Source organism: Scomber scombrus, chromosome 8 (assembly GCF_963691925.1).
Source record: "Scomber scombrus chromosome 8, fScoSco1.1, whole genome shotgun sequence".
Taxonomy (NCBI): domain Eukaryota; kingdom Metazoa; phylum Chordata; class Actinopteri; order Scombriformes; family Scombridae; genus Scomber; species Scomber scombrus.
The window spans coordinates 28922485-28948341 of NC_084977.1; the positions used below are offsets into that span (position 1 = coordinate 28922485).

Below are 25857 nucleotides of genomic sequence, written 5' to 3' on the forward strand. Positions count from 1 at the left end.
TACTTTAAAAGCTGCACTTTTTTTACCTGCATGTTTACGTCATCTAGCAGTTTTCCTTTTCCCTTTTTATTGTCCTCCCTTTGCTGTAACCTCAAAAGATCCAACCTCGGGACTCACAGTAAGTGGATATAAATGCACTGGATGAACTAGATGAACACAACATATTGTTTGCACCTGTTAGATTAAATAGATATTAAATCAATCAATCAATCAATCAGACTTTATTTGTGTAGCACTTGTCATGCATAGTAATGTTACACAACCAAAATATACAAAAATAAAAATAAATAATGACTCAATAAAAACAGGGACTGAGGAAACTCTATCATATGTCTCATAAATCTACAACGAGGAAACACCAGAGTTAGATTAAAAATGTAAAAATTCAGAATACCCAAATAAAATAAAAGATTAATAAAACATTAGAAAATGAATAATACAATAAAGTCATTATAAAATAAAGTGGGTAAAACTATTCTCATCTATGCCATCACAATATATACCAACAATAAAAAAGTTTTAAAAAGTACTTTGGGGTTGTCCTACAAAATGTTCGGGTATGCAGACACTATCAATTTTGGGATTATCCTCCTTGTAAAAAAAAGAAGGTCACCTGTGAACACCTGCTTTAAAACAGCAGCCAGCCATTTACAATATTGTCTGAACCACCTGTCCTGTGCAGTCTCTTGGGGGAGCCCTAGCCTATCCCAGCATGCACCGGGAAAGAGGCGATGCACTCCTAAAGCAGGTTACCACCATTAAGGTTAACACCATTCACTTCAGAAAGTTACAATTTTACCATATCCATATCCTGACTTGTCTAATACACATATCACACTGTGTCTCATTCAGGATCCGTGGTATTGTGTGGAGATAAAGGCTTCTCTCTTCTCTACATGGTATGCTAGCAGGCTTGGGTGGTCCAAAAAAAGGCCTCTATACAGATAGAGGATACGGTATTACAGCCATTCTTTTCTTTGAGTTCATTGAGCCTTCGTAGCTACTCTTTGGCTTTTAAGTAGAACCCTGCTGTTGCCGTGCTCTGATCTCCAAAACTCACTTCATCTCAGTAGCATATGCTCTAAAAGTCAGAGCCCTAATAAACAGATCAACATGCATTTGAAGACATGGCAGGGATTAGGTGACTGTCTATCCTTTTTTAAAGAGCCTTAAGAGCACATGGGGTCCTTAAGAGGGGGGAACCGGTTGCGTTCGACAATAATTCCTCATGCACAGACAGCAGCTGTTCTTGTCTGCCATCTAGCTGTTTTGCTGTAAAGAGGGCAAGGTGGGCATGACTTCTGGAAGGCTGAATGAAAAAATGGAGCCTAATAAAACTGTTTTTATGGAGAAATCCTTCAAAATACTGCATATAGAGTAAAGAGATGCCTTGATATAAGTGATGTGTGGGCCTCAATGTCAGCATGTGCTTGTAAACTTGGGGCAAAGTCATATAAAACTGAGTCTGTTCCAAAAGGGAAATACATTTTCATGATGCCTATGTTTTAATTGGACTGTATCCATGCAAGATTGATAATCAAGAAGGCTGAACGGGACAAAATTTGGTAGCCAGATGCAAGACTTGAACCAGCAACATTCAGAGTACATTACATCCAACATCATCCTCCCTGAAGCCCTCAGGACACCATTAGCAGCAGCACTTTATACGTTTCAAAAGAGGTGGTGAGAATGTGAATTACTGCTGCCCCACTTCCCCTTTCCCTCACCGCCTGGGACCACCTTGAGGGGAGTTCTCCATCTTTACTCCCAGGGTGACACAGATGGTTTGTGCATTATACAACATGACAACTGTATAAAACATGAACAGAGCTCTGCAGAGTCCACTGACCATGTATCACCGGGGTTTGTGGAAGGAAGGATGCTTTAATTCCAGCTGCTTGAGCAGAGTGTGTGAGGGATGCTAAATCTTATTCTGTACGCCCCAAAGCTGGCAACATAAACTGTATGTTTTAACCAGAATGTGTTTAGGATGATATATTTTCCACTATGAAGCCATTTTTCTAGCATTGTTCTATAGCTTTATTAAATTTTGCTCTGACTCCCACTGCTGTAGGTATAAATCAATATTTTCATTTTAGTCCAGATTTGATGTTACTGGACAAGCAGACACTTCTCTATGAATCTGTGTGCTTGTTTTAATCTGTAGGAGTGTTTGCTTTTGCTATTTTGCCTTACATCCACTGAGGAATAGAAGTCCTTGATTATTATTACATGAAAGCCACTCACACGTTTACATAAAAGCCACTCTTACAGCTAGAGTGAAACCTTGTAGGTAGCTTTTGTTTCACAGTCTGCCTTTTTTAATGAATTATTAATCAAAAAGCCAGACCACTAATGTTGCAAAAATGGAAAAAAGTATAATTGGATATTTAAGGGACTTTGACTTCATCTATGTACAGAAAGAAAGATGAAGGAAATGAGACAATAATTCTGTCTCTTTAAACCTATAATTGAAAGACGTGAATCACATAATTTCTTGTTCTTATCTTTTTTTGTGAAAGTTACCTTCAAGTTTTGCATAGAGGAGTGCAGTCCAGGTAAAAGTGCATGCAGGTATATGGCCACTAGTTGGTAGCCTTTCCCTTTTTATCCACTTCAGAGGCAGAGGATTTTGATATGCACCACCTGTGACGCTATATTAAGATGTCTTATTCTCAATGGAGCAGATCAGATTAAAGTTCGATATGCGGGGATGCAAATGACCATTTTTATGGACAATTCATTTTGGCGATTATCTCACAAAGTGATGAATAAACCACTTAAATAGACATTCATTTTTACATTAGCCAACAGGCACATTTCTTTTCTAAGTCTATACAAAGCCAAAGTTTACAGATAAAGCATGTTGATAATACAGTAGCCACTCCTTTGTTTACACCAGTGACAAATTCAGGTTATTCCCGTGTGTGTGCTTATGCGTACGTGCGTGCCAGTGCATGCTGTGTGTGTGTGTGTGTGTGTGTGTGGAGGAAGAAGAGGGTAAGAGGGGGCAGGTACCAGTCTTTGAGTCCCTCCTCCATAGCACCACGGTGCGCCTCTGTTCCAATGGAAACAGGTGGGATCCCCGCACTCCTCCAATCACACCCTCCCTCCGTGCGGGGTTGGGGGTAGAGAGAGCGAGAGAGAGGGGAGGTAGGGGGCGGGAGCGGGGGTGGGTAGTCCACACACACAGCACAGGAGGCAGGACCCAACCAACTTCCACACACACACTCACACACACATACATACACACACACACACACTCACACTCACTCGCCACAGGAAACACATCTGTCCCTGCGTGCCGCTGTTTGCTCTGGCCTCAGTGTGTTTTTAAAGCTGTCGTGGTGAACATTAACAGGGGCAGCAGTTCACCGGAGCACTGGTGAGGAAGTTTGCCGCCACTTGGCTGCTGTTGAGTCCGGGTTTACAATGCTGGGACGGTCGGCTCCGATGGAGAACATGCACTGACTTACCGGGGATTTGGGAATTGTTTTTTCTCTCTCTCTCTCTGTCGGATTACTCTCCATTTATAAAAAGCGACACGGTTTTCATCTTCTATTGGTATTCATTCTGGTTCTACCATTCTCTCGGCTTGTATTGTGGAGTAGTAAACACTTGGAAAAATGCCTGCAAAAACCAAGTACAACCTCGTTGATGATGGGCATGATTTGAGGATCCCGTTGCATAACGAGGAAGCATTCCAGCATGGGATCAACTTCGAGGCAAAGGTAAATTCAAAGGAAAAGTGTACGACATTATTAATTATTTTATAACGTTATAGTGTTTCGCAGTTGTCTTCGTGTAGCTGTGCCACCATAAATATGTAGGTCGTTCACTCTTAATCAACCTGTGTCCTAATAACTTACTGTACTACTCTATAAAGGTAGCTGACATCATGTTATTAGGCGTCTGTTTACAAAGCTGAGCTACAAAGTTGGAGCTAGTTGATGCATAGTTGCGCAGTGAAGTTTGATTTAACCCTCTGCTAGTGGACACTTTGTGGAGAGTAGGAATGGACTAAAAAGCTTGAGCGACACATTGTTTCATTAATGTTTTTTTCTACCTGTCATATTTGTTGACAAACAGTACATCGGCAGTCTGGATGTGGCGCGACCGAGCAGCCGAGTGGAGATCGTGGCTGCGATGAGGAGAATACGTGTAAGTGGAAAGCCTCAACAAAACTCCATTCAAAATCTGACAATTTCTCATAAAACATGCTGGTTTTGATATTAAGCACGTGTCGTTGAATATGATATGAAGTGTCATATGATGCACTGTAGTCTGGTGCTATATTCGGCGTAGGTTTGATTGAAAAAACAGCAACCTATGTCATGAAATCATCCCAATTGATCTTTGTCCTCCAAGGTGCTTAGAGGAAGACGCAGGGATTAATTTTGTGGATTGTATTACTTAATTAATTGAGACAGTTGCATCCTGGGTTTTTTTTCTCTCATGCCTAGTTGAGGAGATTGTGAAAGTGTAAAGTTACTTTATTGGCCACTAGCCCTAATGGATAAACTGCCACTGCTATAAAAGGGAAATATAATGGTATGCCAAGTGCACACAACAGATGATTTGAATAATGGGTGCAATACTGAGTGACCTTTTTTCTGCTCAAGCTCAATGCAAAGCAAATGCCATGACAAATCAACAAATTGTAGCCGTAGAAGAATAGTGTGAAACTTCAGTGATATAGTTTGGGCAAAGTTGGCATGAATATTGGGTATGAAAGCACCTTGGAGTTGCAGACTTTTTTTTACTGTCTCGGACCCTATTTGCCCTGTGGGTGATTTTCTCTCCCATGTGCTTCACCGCTGTTTTGAAGTTTCCTTTGAAGCAATGCATTGGAGTGTGATCTCTCACCCCCCCTCCTCCTCCTCCTCTCCCTCCCCTCTCTGTCTCTTTCTGCTGTGTAAACCTGAGATTTACAGCCTTTTCAGCTCCAGAAAGTAGTGTGTGTCTGCCAGCTTGGCAGCAACTTTGGCTCAGCAGCACTAATACAGGTTGTGCCAGTGGTGTAGAGGTATTTGAAGATTATGTTGATGAACTCGTTGGTATGCTGTGATTTATTGATGGCTCCTTCAAAACCAGACGTACACATGGTCACTCAGGCAACACCAGCTCACATTTATGTTCTTTATTTTATTACCTAATGAATTTAAATGACTTAAAGAACAAAAATGTACACTAAAATGAGGGTAATAAGGAGCGATTATGCTGTCAGTTCATTTTTTCCCACGCTTTTTCCAGTGGCTGGCAGGGAAATAGATGTATCTTCATATGACACACACACTCAGACACATGCATATATCCACATTAATACAAAAAAGGTGCAAGATGTTCTCATTGCCCTTTTCAGAGAAGTGACCCACCACTATAAAGTGGACCTCCCAGTGTGCTGCCATGGCAGCTGTTGTTGTTGGCGGAAAAACTGGCTTTGGTTTGGCTTCTCCAGTGTGAAAATGGCTTGACAACACAATGGAGGGAAACCACAGGTATCTAACTTGGAAGGGAGGTCACACTGGAAAGCATGGGAGTGCGAGAGCAGCGCTGACAGCATTTGTTTGACTTGTTTAGCATTTGCGCAAAGCCACCTAAAATAGCCCAAATATTGATGTTTAATTTTCAGAAAGCCATTTTTTGTGTGAAAGCAGCTTCTGTCCGCAGTAGCATACCCAGGTTGTTTTTGTAGAGACTGCTGCCCACATTTAAACACCCAAACAATCAAAGAGTATGTCTAAATATCCTGATTAAATAAGTTTTAATGTGGGTTGGACACAGTTAAGCAAGCATTCTGGGCATTCCCCATAGCCCTTGTTTCCATTAGAGACGGGTGTTTAGCATTATGACTTTGATTTTTACAGCAAATTCAAAAATCATAAAGACCTTTTTGGTGAGAGAATTCATGATTTCACTCCCCTGGACTGCCGGAGGCTTTTATGTTGTGAAGCAGCCATAGAAAACGCTGGGGAAGTGGTTGCTGACGAAGCATGGCAAAGGCACAGATTAGAGCCTTCTATCCGTTGAATGAACAGGAACATTCGTAGGTGTGCATCAAAAACAATGAAAGACAGTGACTCCATCATTACACACACAGGAAAAACATGATTGTTTTTCCACAGACAGGATTTAAAAATGCATACAGTATATGATGAGCAGTTGTAAGTTGCAGCATGGATAAGAGATTTGCAGGCCTCTTGAAACCCTTTCCGCCCTCTGGCACTCATGTCATGGATACAAATAGTGGATGAAAACCATTTAATTCAGAATTTACATAGATGTAAAGTCACTTCTTCTAGCATTCTTGTCTTTTGTCTTATAAAAGTCATCTTTGCTTTAAAAAGACTCAGTCCTGACACTACTATTGGCTGCCTCAAGCACAGTCTGTGCTCACCATTTTCAAAGTACTTCTGGGACAATGAAGCAAGGACAGACTCGTCTAGCTCCCAGTTCGTGCTTTCATGAAACTTCTTGATGGCTTCTGGAGTCTCTGAAAGAAAAGTTTTGTAAAACGAGACTCCTCGCAGTGCTCCGTCTTCTCCGAGATTTTTATCGTCTTCTCTTTCTGCAGAGTCAGTATAGTGCTATGCCGGTTGCCGGGCAACCAGTTGATGTATGGTGTCATTGTTCATTGTGTGCATGAGTCACCTGTGAGCCAGTAGCTGATAACGAACTAATGACATGGCAAAGCAGGAAATAGTCACCTACAGCGGAGCAATATTGTGCAGCGCCGCAGGAGCCGGTGGAGTTTTGTTGCATGTACACACACACACGCACACACACACACACACACACACACACACACACACACACACACACACACACACACTCTTGCAACACACACACACTGTATGTCGTGCATGATATTCTTGATAGGATGATTAATTACTGTTCCCAGAAGTGAACAGGGAAACAGTTTATCACAGGTGGAAAAACACAAACTTTACTTCATTGCTCAAAAAGCTTTTGTTTATTAGGTCATATGCTGTATGGAAATTTTCTAATAATTCTATTCTATTACTGTCTACCTGATCATGCTAATAATTCATTAGTTGTTTAGTCTGTCACATATGTGAATAATTACAGAAACTAGAGATGTGTGGGATTCGTATCTGATAGATGACTAAAAAAGTGATTACATTTCCAAAATAGTTGATTGATGTTGTGTTGACAAAGTGATCGATTGATGGGAAACTAATTTCAGTTCTAGTTATGTTCTCCGTGTGTTTGAATATGAAATATTTGCAAATAAATGATGTAAACCGTCTAATATGGCTAAAAGGATATTCAAAAAAAGGAAAACAACCACCATAAAACTGTCAGCCGGAGTCCGCATTGAAATTAACACGCTGTGTGATATAAAAGTCCATATAAATTTAATTTACTGTGATCATCATCTGGCAAAGTCCGGTAGCAGCTTATCTGGTTAAAGGAGAGGAGACCTTTACAGTAAATTACAGGGATTAATTTCTCATTAATCTGCCTTTGGTTGGGTTAAATGACTGTAGGAAGGCTGAACAGCGTGAGATGAGAAGATTAGATGCGTCTGTGGAGAATGAAGGAGCGCAGCGGTGATGCGGTGCCGGGGTCGGTAGAAGCGAGAAACAGAAAAATGCTTCATCCGTCCCTCATCATCCACCTGCTCTGCTGAACAGCTGGGATCAGGACATTTTGGTGTCTAGCGGGCGGCTAACAAGCATCTGCTTACCAGCAATTAACTGCTGGTAAGAAAACAGCAGAAGTTCATTAGTCTGTGTATCAGTATACATAAGTGTCCCATGATTGTCAGTGTTGTGTTGTGCAGTAGTTTGATATGAAGGGCAGAAACAGGAGGCAGACTGATCAGGCTGTATTTCAACTGTTTAATGATGCATCACAGGAGAGTAATAACAGGAAGAGAGTAATTAAAGTGGCTGGTTGAGAGGTGTGATCTGTCCAACTCTGACCAGCATCATGTTGTGTGGTGCTCCTGTTATTACCGTTTGACCCTGACATCTAGTTTATAATTACAGCTCTGGTGATGTATTCTTCTCTATCAGCAGCAGCATGGCTCAATCTCAGCTGCACAGCACATGTACAGCAGGAGCCAGGTTATATGGACAAAAATCAATCAAGTCCAATGTTGGCGACCATTCATAATTGTAGAATACAAGAAAGTTTAGCATCAGTGTTTGCCTGAGGTTGACTGCTTTAGCATAGGATGGGGAGGGAGTGGGGGCATGATGCCAACCCAATTAATTACTACTATTACTTACAGAACATTTGAAGCTGATACATCAAACTGTAAGTCTTCCCATATTTTATTTTATTTCCAAGAGATCCACTCACAACATTTCTTTTACAAACAAAGTTGTTCAGTGTTTCCTCTATCCTTGCCTCGGAGGCCCAACCCCTCCGACATAACCTCCCCCGTGCACACCTTACTGTAAGTTCTATAAAAGCTTTAAGTGTAAAAAGCCAACAAGATGGACAGATGACGACCACAAACGTCTGAAATTCAGCCCAAAATAGTGAGTATCAGTCTTCCATTAATGCAAAAAAGTAGGGAGTATGTGGTCAAGAGAAAGAGAAATAGAGATAGAGAGGCAGAGAAGCCTTTTACTTTGATGTGTTTGTTGATATTTGCATGTTGTATATCTATTTTTCTTTGGTAATATAAATGTCTGCTCTGTGATGCCTATAAAGTTTATTTGAATTTGAGGTGGTGAGGTTGGCGATGGAGCAGAGAGTGTATGAAGTTTGCAGTATAGCTGTGTAGTGTGTGTGTGTGTGTGTACAGTTTTGGCTATTTGTCAGTGAATACATGCTGCAGCTCCTCAATACCTGAATCAAGCTTCAGTGAAAGTGAAGGAAGTTAGCCCTGAAGTTAGCAAACAAGCTCACTCTGGGTTGACCTGCTGTTCTCATTTCAATGACATTCTCAGCTGCAGAACAGAGAAACGTCTGGCTGCTAAGTCTCTCCTGAGCTCAGGCCACTTACCCCCCCTCCTCTCCCCCACCCCACTGTCAGTGAACAGCGACCTCATTCATCCATCTTTTCTCAAAAAGCCTGCAGGGATCAATAAAGTATCACATTAACATGAACAAGCTTCAATCATTGTGGTAAGGTTGTGCCATTTACCTGTGGCAGCTTAGCTGGATGACTCACTGAAGTAATTATATGGCTGTTAGTGCCTTTTGACTTGGACTTTGCATATCATGGTCTACTGTGCACTCAGGAAAACACACACATAGAGTATTTACACTTCTCTGTTGCTCTCAGCAGGTATCACATCACTTTCTTGTCTCTTTGATGTTTAGAATATAATCCTCGAGGGTTATAGGTGAGATATAATCATACAAAATGAGAAACAACATAAAAATAGAGGTACAGAGTCATGATGAAGACAATCGTTGTTACATAAAGTGATAACGTATCTGTTGGTGTTGTTTATTCTGGACAGTTTTGTGCATATTTCCTTTTTAATTAGCGACAGTCACAGTTAACGTGTCCCGGTTTGATTGACTTTAACACGATATAGAAGTTTGGCCCCTTCCCAATGAATCTACCCAGATTAATAAATGTGCTCCTCAGCAGAAATAGCTCGCGTTAAGAAAGAAAGACTTCCAGGCACTCTCATTTATCACTTATCTGCCTCTGAATGCATTGCTTTTTTCTTCTTCTCTGAACTTGATGTTTATAAATGCATTTCATCGGCACAAAGCTCTATGGTACTTAGCAGCCTCTCTATAATTACTCACCACTGCTAGGACATTGAGCTCTGTGTTATTTTTGTTATAATGGACATCAGTATTAGTATTAGCAGTGTAATATTGATGTGATATTTATAAAAGGACATGACATATGGAAAGTTTAGCAGTATAATTTACTCTAAAACTTTCTTCCATCAGTGTCTATGCAGATGTGTGATTTCCTGTGAAATATACCACAGCTCATATGGCCAAAAACCAACTGGGAACTCAGTCAATAGTAGTTTATTAAGAGCTCGGCAAACTTGGCTGCCATTCTCCGTACATGCCTCTGTTCAGTCCCCCGCTCACCACAGCAACAGCAGAGAAGCATGTCGCGTCTGTTCCACACTATCTGAGCAGCAGCTGAGAACGAATAATCTCTGAGGACTCACACGGCACTCATGAGTCAGGTTGTATCCGTACCTGTCATTTAGCCTCACACACTCTTCCAGGTTTACCTTAATCACATTATAAACCATGAGATGAACTTCCTCCGGGGGACGAGGAGTGTAAAAACGCACTTATAACTGTTTGCTGATTAGCAGATGTCTGGCTTTTTTTCAATTACACACTTGACATTAGTTTTTTTCTCCCTCGACTAATGTAGCTTCCTCTAATTTACTTTTAAGCGCATTGCATTTTGAGTGAAGGTGCCCTTCAGACAGTTGTAGAGGGGTTATTAATTCCCTGAACTAAATTGTGTTCACTGACCCCCATCCAGAAGTAGTGCTGTGTGCCATTTGTCTTAGGCTGACAAATGCTGCTTTTAATAAGCGGATGGCAGCTTTATTTTCAACTAAAATTGGTCAGCATATTTTGGGTGAATATGATCGTCGACTGTTATGCTGACTAAAGAAGTTTTGACCAGAAAATGTTTGGTTTATAAAAAGTTGTTTGCTCTCTAACAAACTGTGAATGCTTGACAGACTCCTGAAAGTTACTATTCTATTAAAATAAACTGTTAGATGTTGATGTTAGTGAGGTGACAAGCCTTCACTAAAATACTCTATAGGAAACCTGAGATTGCCTAATACACAAGTTCTTACTAAATCAAACAAGCTAGTAAATAAAATAATGAAAGTTCTTGATGGTCTATTTGTGATCGGTCTTCTTCATCTTAGCCAAAAGCTTGAAGTGCGAACTGTGTGTACTTTGACAGATACTGTAAGCAAATACTGTTGGTGCACAAACAATGGAAAAAATGTAAAGACAGGGTCACCTCATCACGCTGCACGTCTTTGAGGGAGCCTCAGACTCACAGTAAAAGACTTCTCGAGTTACTTCAGCCATGTAGGTCTATAATGGAAATGAATGCAATCTGGTAAAAAGTGCAAGAATTTTAAAGATATAAAAAAAGTTCAGTTTTATCACAAAAGTTTGTAGTCTAGTTTCTTCAGCTCTGAACTTTTAACAACATGGTGAAAGTCATGCTCATACTCAATTATTTCTCTACTAAATTGGTTTCTTTTGTAGTTCTGTGCTTTGACGACAGTAGACATCGCTACCTCTTTCAGAAATTTCACTCAAAGACGAATTCCAAGCAGGAATATCAGTTTTGCGGTGCAGTTCAAAGCAGAACTAGAGAGTGGGAGCATCTGGTATTCTATAAAGGTTACCACATTTTTTCAGACATGCATGATCACCACGGCCCTGTTTAAAATACTGCAGTGTCAGGCACATCAGCACATGAAGGAGTCTAGCCTGCTGGTCTGGCACCTGGGCATAATATGGAAATGTTTTTCCAATCAAATAAAACCATCTTGAACCATCTTGACTTTGAGAAATGGTGATAGAGGAGCTTTGGCTTGAGAAAGGATATTTTGTTTATCCTCCTTACTGCTTTTGAAGCAGATAAAGAATTGCCAAAGACTATAAGTATGATATAAGACCACACTTGTGTATGAATATCTTTGGAGAGTATTTTAAAGCATGTCTTTGTGCACTTCAGCCACTTTCTTCTTTATCTCTGTGCTCTTAGATATTGTTCAGAGGCCTTTTTCTCAACTTAAGGTCACAGTTGAAAGTTCAAAAAGTGAGCCATTAATGACCCATGCACGGTTCATTACCCTCCCCTCTTTTACTGGTGCTATTCCTCAACTCCTGATTTTCTGCGCTGGGGGTGATTGGATTGGTGGATCAATTGAGCCTGATGGGTAAAATGTTAATGTGTTATTCAGCAGGCACTCGCTCAATGTCACATTTATCCACACACACCGTTGCCACTTTATCCTGTACAGTGAAGAGCTTAGGAGGCAGGCTGTAAATCCCATATAAGCCAAGTGTGTTTAAAAAGTGGCTAATACTTAACTAGCTTTATTATCATGATAAGTTGGTGAGTTGCTGACGGAACAGAGTTATATAGGCTGAGTCAAAGTGAAAAATGTCAAACCCTGAGACTTCAAGTCTATTACTGAGCCATCTATGCAACCGCTTCCTGTTACGGGATGTATAATGGAGGCTGCTTGTAGCCAAAGGCACAAATATGCAAGACTTAATTAAGAACATTAAGTAACTCAATTGTAAACAGAATAATGATTTATTCAACTCAATGCTGCAGGAGACAAGATTACATGCCAGCAGATCTGAAAGGCAAGCAAGAGGTAACTTTCAAAACCTCATCATGACGTTAGGGTTTAATCATCATCTACTTCCACTGTGATGTTTATGATGCAATTCTTATTGAGTATTTGGTGTTTGTCAAGCACTAAATGAATATTGCATCCACTAGAAAAACAGATATCAGTTATTTTTAGGCCTTTCCAATGATTATTTGATCATTTTGGTCTTTTGCTCTTCTTCTCAAATTTCTCAGGTTTGATGATGTAATGCTTTTCTTTGTTATATGTAATAGTGAACTGAATAGCTTCGGATTTTGGACTATTGGTCCGTCCAAATAAGACACCTGAAGATGTCACCTTTGACTAAGGGGTATTGTAACAGTAATTTGCCACTGTTTTATGACATTGTATAGACCAAGTGATTGATAGATTGATCAAGAAAATGATTGCAGCTCTAGTGGTAAAAGGGTTAAGCTCAGTAGCCCAGACGTCCTTCTTAGCAATCACCTTCTCCCTTGGGGGACTTCCAAATACTTCCAAAGGCAAGTGTCCAAGTGTCATGCCAATGAGACACCCTAATCGTTTAAACTGGCTCTTTTTTAACATGAAGGAGCAGTGGTTCTACTTCCAGCTCCTTCTTGATGTCAGAGTTGGATACATTGTTCACAAATAATTGGTCATATCAAGAATCCTACCCCACCAAATATGCCTAACACAGCTACAGTGTTAGACTGAAATGACCATTCAGTCTGAATATCAGGCTACTCTTGTCCTTCCAAGAATTTGTCACACACACACACACACACACACACACACATATATATTCACAAATTTCCTGTCTGGTTTCCCCAGTGAAGCTCAGGACTGTAAATTAAAGACACTAATAAATTTCCCTCGTGAAGGCAGCTTTACCTTTTTTCACCTCTATGCAAATCCTCGTCTTTGCCTTTTTCTCTCTTCTCCCCAACAATCTAATCTTTCCTCACTCTTTCCCTGACCTTCTCATTTCTCTTCTCTTGATATCGTTGGTTGCTGCCAGCCCCCCCCCTTACTCCCCCCTCCCCCCTGTGCTGTCCTTTTCCCTCTAACAATCTGTTAAAACCGTCACATTGTCCTGCCCTTCATCAGAGGCCGGGTGAAACTTTGGCTGATTCACGGGTTCTTTTCTCAGAAACGGGGGGCTTTTGTCAGCCCCTGCTGTAACTAATGGAGACACCGACTTAATTTGATTCCTCCCTCTTTATAATTAACGTCCGCCATGCCACCGAAATATATCTCATCCCACAGAATTTTTATTAACATTTTAATCCCGGGAACATTAAATAACCCGAAGATAAATATCCCAGAACCAGGTCCTCCCGTTTGCTCCTGGTTGAAGAAGGAAGGATTGTGATGCTGATAATATTATTGTAAAGAGAAAAACGCTTAATATATTTAGGATATAGACATTTTCCTGTTTGCTTTTTATTCATTTCAAGCTTGTGAGCATACTCCACAGATAAATGACAGTAAATCTCATACATTTTTAGGACGTTTACCATTTACAACAGCGTTTTGAAGAGAAAATCTTGTATGACTGTGTGAAATATATATCCAATTTATTTGCTGCTGGTTTAATCGGGGGATTAATCCTGATTCAGGGACTTTTAGTGTTTGTGCATGATGAAGATATCAGCCTGTTTTGAGAGGAGCGAGCATACACACACACACACCACCCTCCTCAGCATCCAAGCTGGCAATGACAAACTAGGCAAACGGCCTCAAACTGAATTGTCAGCAGTATTAACTGCACTCCAATTACATCTTCACCTCCTTTGATCCCTCCATCTCTTCGTTTTTGCTTATATTTCTCAAACTTTCCAAAGATGCCATGCGTCACAACCCACCGCTTCACTTCCTCATTCTTTTCTTTCTCTGACAAGATAATGTAATGTAACAGCACACAGATGCTGCAGGATTCCCTCCCAGTGTTTAGTTTAGTTTTTTCTTTCTCACCCCACGCAGACACTGTGCGCATCACCCCACGCACCACTTGGCTCTCCACCCCCTCCTGTAAATGTCAGCAGCAGATTGGAGAATGCTGTCTGGTTTGTGCCTTGAGCCAGGTGGAGAGACAGCAGTGAGTTAGAGGGTTGGTGGGGAATATTGGAGCGCTGAGTGGGTTGCAACTTTGACATGGTTGCCCTGCAGCATCAACATAGAAAGGTGCAGTGAAAAAGATGCTATGCCCAGCAAAGCAAAGAACTCTCAGAAGTAGAGGAAAGGTCAATTTTAAAGGGGGATCTGTGTTGTCCATCTGCTGTGAAAAGCAAAATATCTGCTTTGATATCATTGATTTGAGTGTGGCTGAACATTTATCTTGCTAAAAAAAGTTTCAATCCTCAGTGCACTTTTTCTCACCAAGCCTTTCTCCTAGAAATTAGGTGCATATATGACTATCATACTGAAGGGAGGAGAGAGCAGGTTAGGGTGGACCCGGCACCACAGAACTGGGTGCATACTAATTATTTATTAATGCTTGAATCAGGAGCACCGATCTGTACAGACATTAGCTAATTAATATGGCAGGTAACAGTTAACTTACCAAAACTGTGCAACAATAATCCAACTCAGGAGCTGGGGAGAGCAGCATGTGACATAACTGTCAATCAACGCTCACACAGCAGCATTAAAGCGTCTTTATGTCTTATTAATGGAGCAATAACTTCCAAAATGACCACCAGCACACTTTTTAGAGGACCCTAATTAACAATTGAGACCATAATGACTCATTAAAAAAATGTATTCAGGGTTTCTTGAGAGAAGTTGAAAGCTATTTGAATGGGGCTCTGTTGGAGCCAGGGACGTTTTTGGAGCCAGCCTAGTGGCCATCAGTGGTATTGCAATTTTGGACTCATTGGACTTTCGCATTGGCTTCAGTTTCAAGCTGTGGTTGCTGCCGCTTTTCCTAAACATAACATTAAAAAGTATTTATAATAATAATATAATAATTTATATTCATAGTAATAATATCATAGGAATATATAAATATTGCTGTAGGTATTACTAATGGATATTGTACTGCAATGTAACAATGTCTAGGAGACATGGTTGTTTAAACAGAGGCAAGTTGCTTAGGATAAATATTTTACAACAGTTGCACTTTATAATGATAAAGATAATGAGATGATGCAGGTTCATTCCTGACCGCAGCCAGTAAAGTTCACGCGATGGTATCTTCCCAAGACTTGCCTGAACCTGCCTTCCAACAGCTGCCTAAAATGCCATGTGTATGACTTTTTATTGGTGTGTCGAAGTGTCCTGTAGAGTTAGAAATGCTGTTGCAAAGACTGTTATTCACCCAGAAGAAATCTGAAGGAACTATTTAAAACTTAAAATTTAAAGATTTTAGCACAAAATAGCAGCTTCATCCCCTAATCGCAAAATAGGAGAGCTCTTTTTCTACCAGAGGCTGTTCTTTAACCAGGGTATCTTATTATTCTGCAACATGTGTATAATGTGCTGCAAGCTTTTGTGGTCTAATGGTTCAGCTGTTGAAGTGAACTACTCAGCCTGGCAGCCAAATGTTACTGCTTTTCTAATCAGTGGAAGGCATTTGATTAACGAGGGAACCAGAAAAATGAGATCACCCTGAAATAAAGTGATGATGTCTCTTTTCACTGTTAGACGTTGTATTCATTCTGAGCTGCTGACCTTCATTACCGTTTCCTATTGTAGTGTGAAAGTACATTGCAGTCCAAGTAGGATTACTTTCTCAACTGAAACGACTGCTGATAGAAAATTACCTGAAGACTTTGGTCAATTATCAAACACAAATCCCAAACATTGCTGGTTCCACATTGCCAAATGTTGCAAGTCATTACTTTTCATTATATGTTGTTGTAAATTGAACCTCTTTACACAAGTTGACATCTTCGAAATGCTTGTTTTTTTCCAACCAACAGTCCAAAACCTGTTGTTATCGTTAATGAAAACAATCACTGTGTTGTCAGTAACCTTGTTGGTCTGGAGAACGGGTGCGAATCAATAACTGCATTTGTCTGGCAGCCCGAAGGAGTCTGAGGTGTTCCTGCTGCGGTGCGAGGGTGCAGGCATTTTGCGGTCGGTGTTTTAATGTTGTTGCTGGTTGAATCTGTGAATGTGTAGATGTCTCATGTGTGTCTGTTTGGAGTCTTCTGCTGTCTGTCTTTAATGTCATATTTGAGTTGGCAGGTGTATTCATGTATCGGTACACGGGTATTTAGGGATTTTAGGTGAACAAGCAGTCAGATGGAGACTACAACAAGGTTTTCGGCACCTCCAGCAACCGTTTTACAGGATTACAAACTTCTCTCAGATAGACCACACACACGATTGCTCTAACATCCCCTTCCAGCTGCCCCCCCCCCCCCCCCCCCCTCCTTCGTCCCTTCCAGGCCGGCGCCCCTCTGCTTTCATTGACCTGTTTATTATCTGCACAGCATCCACTTCTATAGTTGAAAGTGGAGTATTTAAGAACGCCTTGAGGAACAGGTGGAGAAACGAAGACATCACAGACGTCTGGCGATGCTCCGTTACAAAGTTTTTCCCGCCGGCTGCTTCCTCTGCTCCTCCCCACCGTCTTCTCGTCTGTTCTCCTTACCTCCTTTTGCTCCTTCTCTGTCTCACTTCTTCTCATCTTTTAGCTTCCCCTCTCCTCCTCCACTCTCTTTACCTTTCATACGTCCTCTTTTTATTGTAATCCCTCCTCCTCCTCCTTCTCTTTATTTTCCTCTTCTTCCCAATCACCCTCTGTCCACCATCCCCCCCCCCATTACTCCTCCCCTTCTTATTCATCTGGCATTGCCTCTTGTTTCAGTCCCCTCTTTTATTCTCCGCACTCTCCTTCATATCTTCATCCTGCCCCTTCTCTTTCTCCTCATTATGTTCCTCTGCCGGCTCCTCCGCTCCTCCCTTCCCTCCACCCCCGACGCAGTTTCGATCATTGTTAGATAGCTCGCCCTGCCTTCATACCGCCTGCATACTTCGCATGTTTTTCATAGCTCAGCTCTCAGCAGCAGTGACGGTTCCCCTCTGTGCACAGTGCCTGTGTTTATGTCCATGTTGATTTCAGGTACACTGATCATTTAGCTTACAGACGTTAAATTTGCAGTTTTGCATTTATTATTTAGGAAAGTGTACTAGGGGATTGTAAGTGGTACTGAAAAATAATGATTTTTATTATAGATTAATTCAGCTGTTAGTGTTTGATGATTAATCATTACATTTATTACCAAAAGTAATCAGAGAAAGGCAGGAAAACCCGAAATTATCTTTGTATTTTCGCTTGATTTGAGCAATTAATTGACTATTATGCACATTTTTTGTGTCTAATGTACTGTCGACTGATTATTTTTAGCTGTTTTTTTTGTTATATCAAAGAATTACAGTCACTTTGTTTCTATTCTTTATGAAAAGTTCACCTTTTAAAAGATTAAAACTCAACTATAATGAAGAGTTTATCACCTATGTTTTTTGTTAAAAAGTAATCTTATTCTTTCCCGCAGTCAGAAAAGTACTCAGTTACCTTTTACCCACATTGTGAGAGTGAAGTTGATCTGGTTGCTGCTTTTTGTGCTTTAACTTTGTAAGACTCAATTTAGACTTCATCAGTTTATCTCAGATTTTGAAAGTATGAGGAGTTTTTTTTTGAAGGACTGATCATTCTCTTACTGCCACTCATTTATATGTAAATGAAAACCCCAATGAGATGTTATTGGCCAGACAATACAGCAAGTTAAGCCCTAAAACTGCTTCAAACAGCTCAAACTCTTGTGACTATGTTGAGGTCAATCGATGAGTATGTATTGTATCACATTTTATATTATGATTTTTGAAACTGAAGGTTGAAAAGAGCACATAATGGCAGCAGTCTCTTCGATTCTCTTGCTGAAGGCTGAGCAGGGCATTGTGAGTGAAGACAGAAGGACATACTGTAATTACATTAATATTGGACTTCTCTATCCACTGCGCTCGGCCTCAGGACACTTGGATAATACTTGATGAAGTGTTTCGAGTCATTTCACTGTCAGATTTTGGTCTCTTTAGAACTAGTTTCCAGCTATATTTGTTGTTTTCTGAGTTGCTCTCACTATCATACTGTAGATCGCTAGTGAGTTTTTAATTTGCAGTGAACTATTCCTTTAAAGTCTGAGTCGAGGCCGTACTGCTGCTTTGTGACTGTAGAACTTTAGTGGAAAAACACCTGAAAAAGCATCATTTGCCCATATAAAACTATGCAGATTCATACCTGTTCATCCTCACAGCCATGAAATGAAATGAAAATGAAGGCGCACACTCTGGCCCAGCGCTGAGTGATAATGTTATTCAGTCATCAGCCGCTCCAGGGCTGACCTTGGAGCTGCCCTCATCTTTCAGCCCCGGGGCCTCGGCTTTATCTCGCCACTGCAACCATCCCTCCGACTCGCATCCCGTCTGCGGCTGCGTCTCAGCCGAGGAGCCGGCCCTCCTGTGCTTATCTGCCTCCCTCCGCTGTATCTTAATGCTGCCTGCATCCTATCCAAACACCAACCAAATACAACCACCTTTGGTTGTATTTCAGGGCTCCCCTCTGTCCATTGCTGAATCTCAGTCCTCAAGCTAACCTCCTCAACTCCCCTTTTTCCATTTCCTCTAGTCAAATTCAGGTCTGCCAAAAAAATATCCCCCACTTCCATTAATCCTTTTAAAATGTAACAGATGGTTGTGAGCCTTCTTTTTGCCACGGGAGGTTTAGGTAATAACGGTGTTTGACAGAAAAGTTAATAGTGTTTCGAAACTGTCACTGGACGTATATCCATAACATAATAACAACATTAAAGGCTGTGCCTGCGTCTCATGTTCTTTACTCGTCCTATTCCCGTGAAGGTTTCCTCCGGCTGTAACCGTCGCCACACAGGCTGGCGGATTTTTTATGCACAAAAAAAAAAAATTGGACTAGCTGAGGTGAGTATCAGGACACATCTGCCTAGTATTGCTTCAAATGATCCCCATGCCTTTTTAGATCAGAGCAGATGAAACAGAGTCAAGGAAATGGGATGATAGAGATTGTAAGCCCTCCAGAGAGAGAGTGTGTGTGTGTGACTCTGTGTGTGTGTGTGTATGTGAGAGAGACTCCGTGTATTTGTGTGTGGGCAGGTGGGATGAAATGACGTTGCCCTCCAATATGGTTTTAATGAAACCCTTTCCCCTCCACAGACACTTTCATTACAGCTGCAGGCTGCTGCTGTCAGCCCTGCTTTACACACACAGCCACCATGTGGATAAACTCCTCCCGAGAAGCCGCCCCCCCCTAAAACCACAAACATGCTTTATTCCATTATTACTCTTTCTGTCCTACATCTTACTTGTTTTCTGCTCTCTCTAAAACTCTGTTGTTTGTTTTTCGGTCTTGTTCTACTTTCTATGCCTCTCCTGTGTGCTTCCTCCCTCTAACACTGGTTTAATTGGCATAACAGCAATTCAGAAACTGCACCAGAAAAAAAGCCCCTTTTTCTAAAAATCAACAGTTCTTACATTTAACCTTTTGACATGATTACATGGTTCTATAACATCTGATGCATCATCATGTAAAACATTGTATTTATTATTAAAATTTTAATCAAATTGAATATCTAACCAGCACTGAGAGGAAATTATGCAATTAAATCAGTTGTTTTTCATCCAAAACAGTATTTTTGTCATCAAGGAAAAGCCTCAAAATACTATTTGAACCACAGGGTGCTGTGGCAGAAGTACATAAGCATATCCTCCCCAATTATGTTATCTCTTCAATTAATCAGCTCAGTAACAAATAACACATTTAAATCAATGTATCTTGTTGATATAGTTCTCAAATGATTTGTTAGTCGACAGTAATTTTGATAGTTGATTTTCATTTATGAGTCAATGTGTGAAACATTTGCCAAAATTTGGAGGATTTGTTTCTTTTCTCTATTTTTATATCAGTGCAAAATTAAAAGTCTGCAATTTGTAGACATCACTTTGGTTTATTTGACTATTCTATGATGTTTTCTCAACTAAACTATGAATCATTTCATTAAAAAAAGACAAGAAAAAGTCAGATTAATAATAAAAGTAAGCATTATCTCCATTGTAATAATGTCCCACAGTGGTTGAATAGTTTAATGTCCATGTTGGTATCAGCCTCAAATATTGGGCCATTAGTTTATGTCTGTAACAGTGATGCAGAGTCTCACTGTCTGCTCTTAACTGTGCTTTTTCACCTCAGCTGACGCACCTGTCATTTTTTCCCTCCACTATACACAGTGTCAGAGGTGGGAGGCGGGAACATGATGTATATCTTGCTGATTGTCTCATTTACAGCTCAGGGGAGAGCACGCCACTTAATTGATTCTAGTTTGGTCTGGAGGGGGTAAAAAAACAGGGAGGACATCCATCACTGTCATCCATCACTCCGTCACTGGAAGTAACGAATAATGAAAAAACAACAACAGTATGGGCTCAAATTTGAGAGGTGAGGAACAGTAATTTGACGCCTCGCCTCTTGCATCTTGCTTTTTCATTTCCACCCTGCCTCTTGAGCGCTTCCTCCTCAGGTCATGAAAAAGTCTACAGAGGCCTGAACATGCAGATCTTACTTTCAGCTTCTTGTTCTTGGCTACTAGTTGATACTAAGTCCATATCATTTATTTATATATATATATTCAAAGAATGATGTATAAGTTTGTGTGGCTTAGTTTGAGTAAGTGATCGATGCTAAAGCCAACTAGCAGGAGTGGTTATAAAGCAAAGTGTGGTTACTGATCGTTTTGCAAAATTGGTCTTCAATTGAGTTTTAATGGGGATTTAAACATCTGAAAATCACAGACACCCCTTACTCTTTTTCTCTCTCGGCTGCATGTTCATTTCATATCGAAACCGCAATTAGAAAGTTATGAACTAACATTGCTGTTGCCGTGTTTACTCAGCTGCTTCTTGGTATTTGTGTTGAGCCCTGTTGCTCATATTTTTGCTCTCGGGAAAATGTCTCCACACCAGAGACAACTGCAGATTGTACCGCTCTCCTCTATCAAGCATCTCCTCTCTCTCTGTCTTTCTGTGTTGGTGAAAAGATGGATCACACAGTTTGAGATGTCCTCCAAGTCCAATTAAAACTTTCTCCTCACCTTGATGGGGTCAGCGTACTTTCTGTTCATCCAGCCTAGCTTCTAGGTTCAGGGCTCCAAATGAACTTTTTCCTTCTGTGTCCCGAATTCTACTTTCAGCCGTTCCAGACCTAAACAACCGTTGTTCCAAACTTTATTTGTTCTTTATTTTCATTCTACATAGCCTCATAAATATAGTTTAATAACTTTGTTTCAGTAGTGCTGGTACCCAACTTCGATACTTTTATGACACCGACTGAATTGCTTTGATATGGCTAGTCATTCGTTACCAAATTTCGTTACCTACTGTAGCAGGAATGGAGCTTTCCAAAACATCCCCCTATAGCTTCAGGACCAAAACACCTAACAGAAAAGATGGAGCTGTATTAAAATATGTTAGACGTTAATATTGCGTTTGACATCACGAGCAGTGATTTAGCGGCTGCAGAACGGCTGAAACCGGACATCTTGTGAGGCTCCGTGAACGTTAGCTAACATTAGCTGTGGACTCTTGTGATGTTATGTTCAGTGTTACGGTCACATAGAAGCTGGTTCGCTACGTTAGTCGCTGTTTACCAGCAGCTGAACCACTGCGGTTTTGATGTCAGATGATAAGTAACCATGGGAGGAAGTTACTGTGGATTTCCTCGGGGGGGCTTACTTGCCCTACCACCGGTGCTTTTCAGCCACTTCAGGATTTTTTGACTGAAGGCTTTTTGCTACATCTGGAGCTGACTGTGTATCCCAGAATGCATTTCACCATATGCATTTCACACCGTGATACACCATATTCTGAAAGCTGCAGAGTTGGTTAGGTTGGTTTTGGCATGAGGATTCAGATGATTATCAGGGCAGGTCACAGACTGTAATGGGTTACCAAATACAGTGTAACACCTGCAGCAATGTCATTATAATGGAGATTTAATTGTACCAGGCTAAAAGTTGTATTTCTACTGCTGACATGTCACTTAATAAAGTTTTAACAGTTTTTTCAGGTGAGAAAGTAACCATTTACATTTCCATACGCGGTCAGTTTATCCAAATAACAAATAATTAAAATTTGCTTCAACATTTTTTCTTCTGTCCCAGAATACTTCCAGTCAACGCATGTCCTACACTGTGTCCCTGGTGCCATTTTTTACTGTTCCTGTGACAACGGGACATCCTTCAGTTGGAGCGCCGGCTGTGTTGCCTTCTTTCAACCCCAAAATAACTTTGGTTGTTGTGCTGCAAATGTCTGAATCATTTCATTTTTTCTTTTTTTTTTGAGGTCATGTTTTTCTGCTGTTTTTCTGCTTTTTATAAAATGGCAATTTTACCCACAACGTCTAGATTTGATGAACAGCTGAGGTGTTATGATACAAATTAAAACACAGCACTGTCGCTCTGCTTAAAACTGCCTGAGTGGGGCTTCAAAATGAGCGTCCTACACTTAGTGAGTCAAAGTTAAACATTTTCGAAAGTCAAAAATAATTAAAAATTTTCAAAATAAGTGTCTTAAAATGGTGGCAAAACTTCCCCGTTGTGCTGCTGAATAAATTCAACATATCAAACACTGCGACAGAAACTTCATGATTGCACCACATGTGTAACTAAGAGAGAGAGAGAGGATGAATACATTATACGGTGGAGAATTTGCTGCATAACTTGTGTATTCATGAGAGAAACAGGTTTTCTGTAAACATCAATCACTCCTTAATCAGTTTAAGATGCAAACTTGATGTCAGTCCCCCAAGCTGTGAAGGAACATGTGTATATTGACAAAGAAGTACTTTACTGATACTAGTTGAGCATAAATAAGCTTCATTAGTGGCCTAATTATCATTGCAGTTCATGTGAATATGTTACCTGTTTCTAATGATAGGGAGCGCTTTTTCTTAGTCTTCTGGGACAGTAAGCTGAATATTTTTGGGTTGTGGACTGTTAATCGGGACAAAAATGAGACATTTGAGGATGTGACCTCATCTATTTTATACCCCAAATAACTATCTGATTAATCAAGAAAATAACCAGTAATGAAAATAATCATTAGTTGCAGCCTTAATTAAAATATATGGTGTGTGACCCTCACTTAACTTACGGTTTCTCAAATATTTTCATGGTTCAGATGCCTTGATTGAAAGTTATTGGCCACCTCCCCAATATGATAAGACTTATCCCCCCTGCAGCCCACACAGGAGGAGTTTTTCAGACTTTTTAGTGTTAGATGATGAGTTTCATCAGTGCAGCTTTTTGATGGCAGCACAGTTCACTGTTCACTATTGTTGCTCTAAATGGGTCGAATTGGCACTTTTTTGTCATGTTCAGGTCGTGGAGCCAGCTGCCAGGATTCATCATCTCACGTTAACGCTCAAAGTGACTGACTCCTTCTTCTTCTTCTTGCGCTCAAAGAAAATATATAGGTCAGTATAGTTGGGGAGAAAGCTTTGAGCTTAACATTCCCTCCATTGCAATATTTTAATTGGAACATCCAGCAAAAAAAAAAAAAATCAGTTATTGGAAAGCATTGACCTCTTTAAGAAAAAAGCCATAAAGTGATCCAGTCTATTCCTGCAATTAATTCTGTAAGTGATTATTCAAGATTGTAATATTTTCATTACTCCCATTCACTTCCACTGGTTCATTATCATTCTCTTGTCCTCTCCCTGATTTTTTCTTTTTTCTTTGTGTGTGTCTTCACTCGCATACTTAAATATTCTTTTAGACATTTTGTCCCTTTTTGTTATTTCTGCTGACACGCTGCACTGCAGACGACTCATTCTTACACAAGTTCAGGAGGTCAGATTTATTTCCTGTTAACAAGCTCTTGTCTGGCTTTTGAGTTCATATTCATGAGTCAACCGGATCGATAATAACAAACCTTCTCACGGTGCCTCATTTGCAGCAGACTCTTAAATATTTAATTTGGGAACACTGCTTCTCCATATCCAGCCCCCCTAGTGTTCTTAAATCGCTGCAAAGATAAAGATTGGTAATAACTAAGTGCAAAGCAAACTAATATAATCATTGCAGGAAATTGTCTCTTTAAGTTCTTCAAATAACAATGTTGGAGACGTATGAGCTACTGGAGCTGATGCTGAAGGCAGAAAAGAAGTGAAGGCATGAAACTTTAATGTTTGGTTTGACTTTAAGGCTCTTCGACCTGCAGTAACCCAGCAACCCAACTCCCCTGACATCCCACAGGTTTTTTTTTTTTGAAGACGGACTCGGTCTGTGTGGAAATAATTTTCTGGGTGTGCTGTGACTGTCCCGACTCAGACTTGGCACACAAATCGTCCTTGCAAAGCAGCATGATGAAATTACATCACATTTCACTTTAGTAAAGTCAGAATAACTTCAGGGCGCAGCTTCAGACCCCGACTGCTCTCGGTTAAACTTCAGTAAAGTTTCACAAAACTGAGTCTAATGAATCAAGTTGTGCAGTGGATTTGGAGTCATCAGAGGCCAGCTGCTGTGTTGATAAGGCAGCATCAGAGAACAGATATCAGCACCACGCAATAAGCACGCATGATCAATCATTTAACAGATGTATGACTCCCGTATTTGTGTGTCTGATTTGCTTTCAGTGATCAAGGCTGCTTGTTTTCAGTGATGTGGGTTTTTTTTTTTTATCCCATTAGCCGGCTGTGCAAATTAGAGCCGTTTAAAGGGCAGATCATCGCTTCACGCCTGCCACTGAGGAAGAGAGAAAATCAAAGAAGGACAAAATGTGAGGAGAGAGAGATGGAAAAGAGGGGAAAGAAAACAACTACTGCAACAGGAGAGAAAAGAACAAGTGAATATATGAGGATAAAACAAAGAGGATTTTTTGCTGCTTCTCAGGATTCAACTGGACGTGTTGAATATCTATAAGATCTTCATACTGGTCTTAGAGAGAGAATTATACAGTTAATCATATTGCAATATGACTAATTATAGATATGAAATCTGATTAATTCATCAATTTTGTTCATTAAATGCCAGAAAACAGAAAAAAAAAAATCCAAAACTCAAAAAGGAAATTCAATTAAAAGTAATATTAAATAGAGAAAAGTAGCAAATCCTCAGCTTCTGGGAAGATTAAACATTTCTGCTCAATCAATGTCTTGAATGATTAATTGAAGCTAGAGACACATGTTAATACACTGGAATGTGAAGCAGAAGACAAGCATCACATGAAAAGAAAAAAAAGGAAACATTTAATCACTCCTCCTCTGGTAAATGGAGGTTACACTTTCAACCCTTTGCACCTTTTCTAAAAGCTTAAAAGCATCCTGTACCCACGCTAACGGATAATTAAACCATGGAGAGGTTAACAAGAGTCATGTTTACTGCGCCCGTGTTTTCTCTTTCTTTCTTTCTTTCTTTCTTTCTTTCTTTCTTTAGATCATTACTTTCCTCTCCCAAGAAGCCAACATTAGTGTCAATCTCTCTCTGTCAGTCAGTCAACTGAACAAAAC

The 25857-nt window shown here is 40.4% G+C and overlaps 1 protein-coding gene across 1 annotated transcript in view; it reads left to right on the top strand.

The window, feature by feature from the left end:
• Positions 1–3366: 3366 nt before the first annotated feature.
• Positions 3367–25857, top strand: part of LOC133984931 (carboxyl-terminal PDZ ligand of neuronal nitric oxide synthase protein-like) — a 199235-nt gene continuing 176744 nt past the window's right edge. Inside the window, exons 1-2 of the mRNA XM_062424447.1 lie at positions 3367–3731; positions 4090–4161. Coding sequence (XP_062280431.1) covers positions 3627–3731; positions 4090–4161 — 177 coding nt within the window. The 5' untranslated portion in view covers positions 3367–3626. The remainder of the gene's footprint in view (positions 3732–4089; positions 4162–25857) is intronic.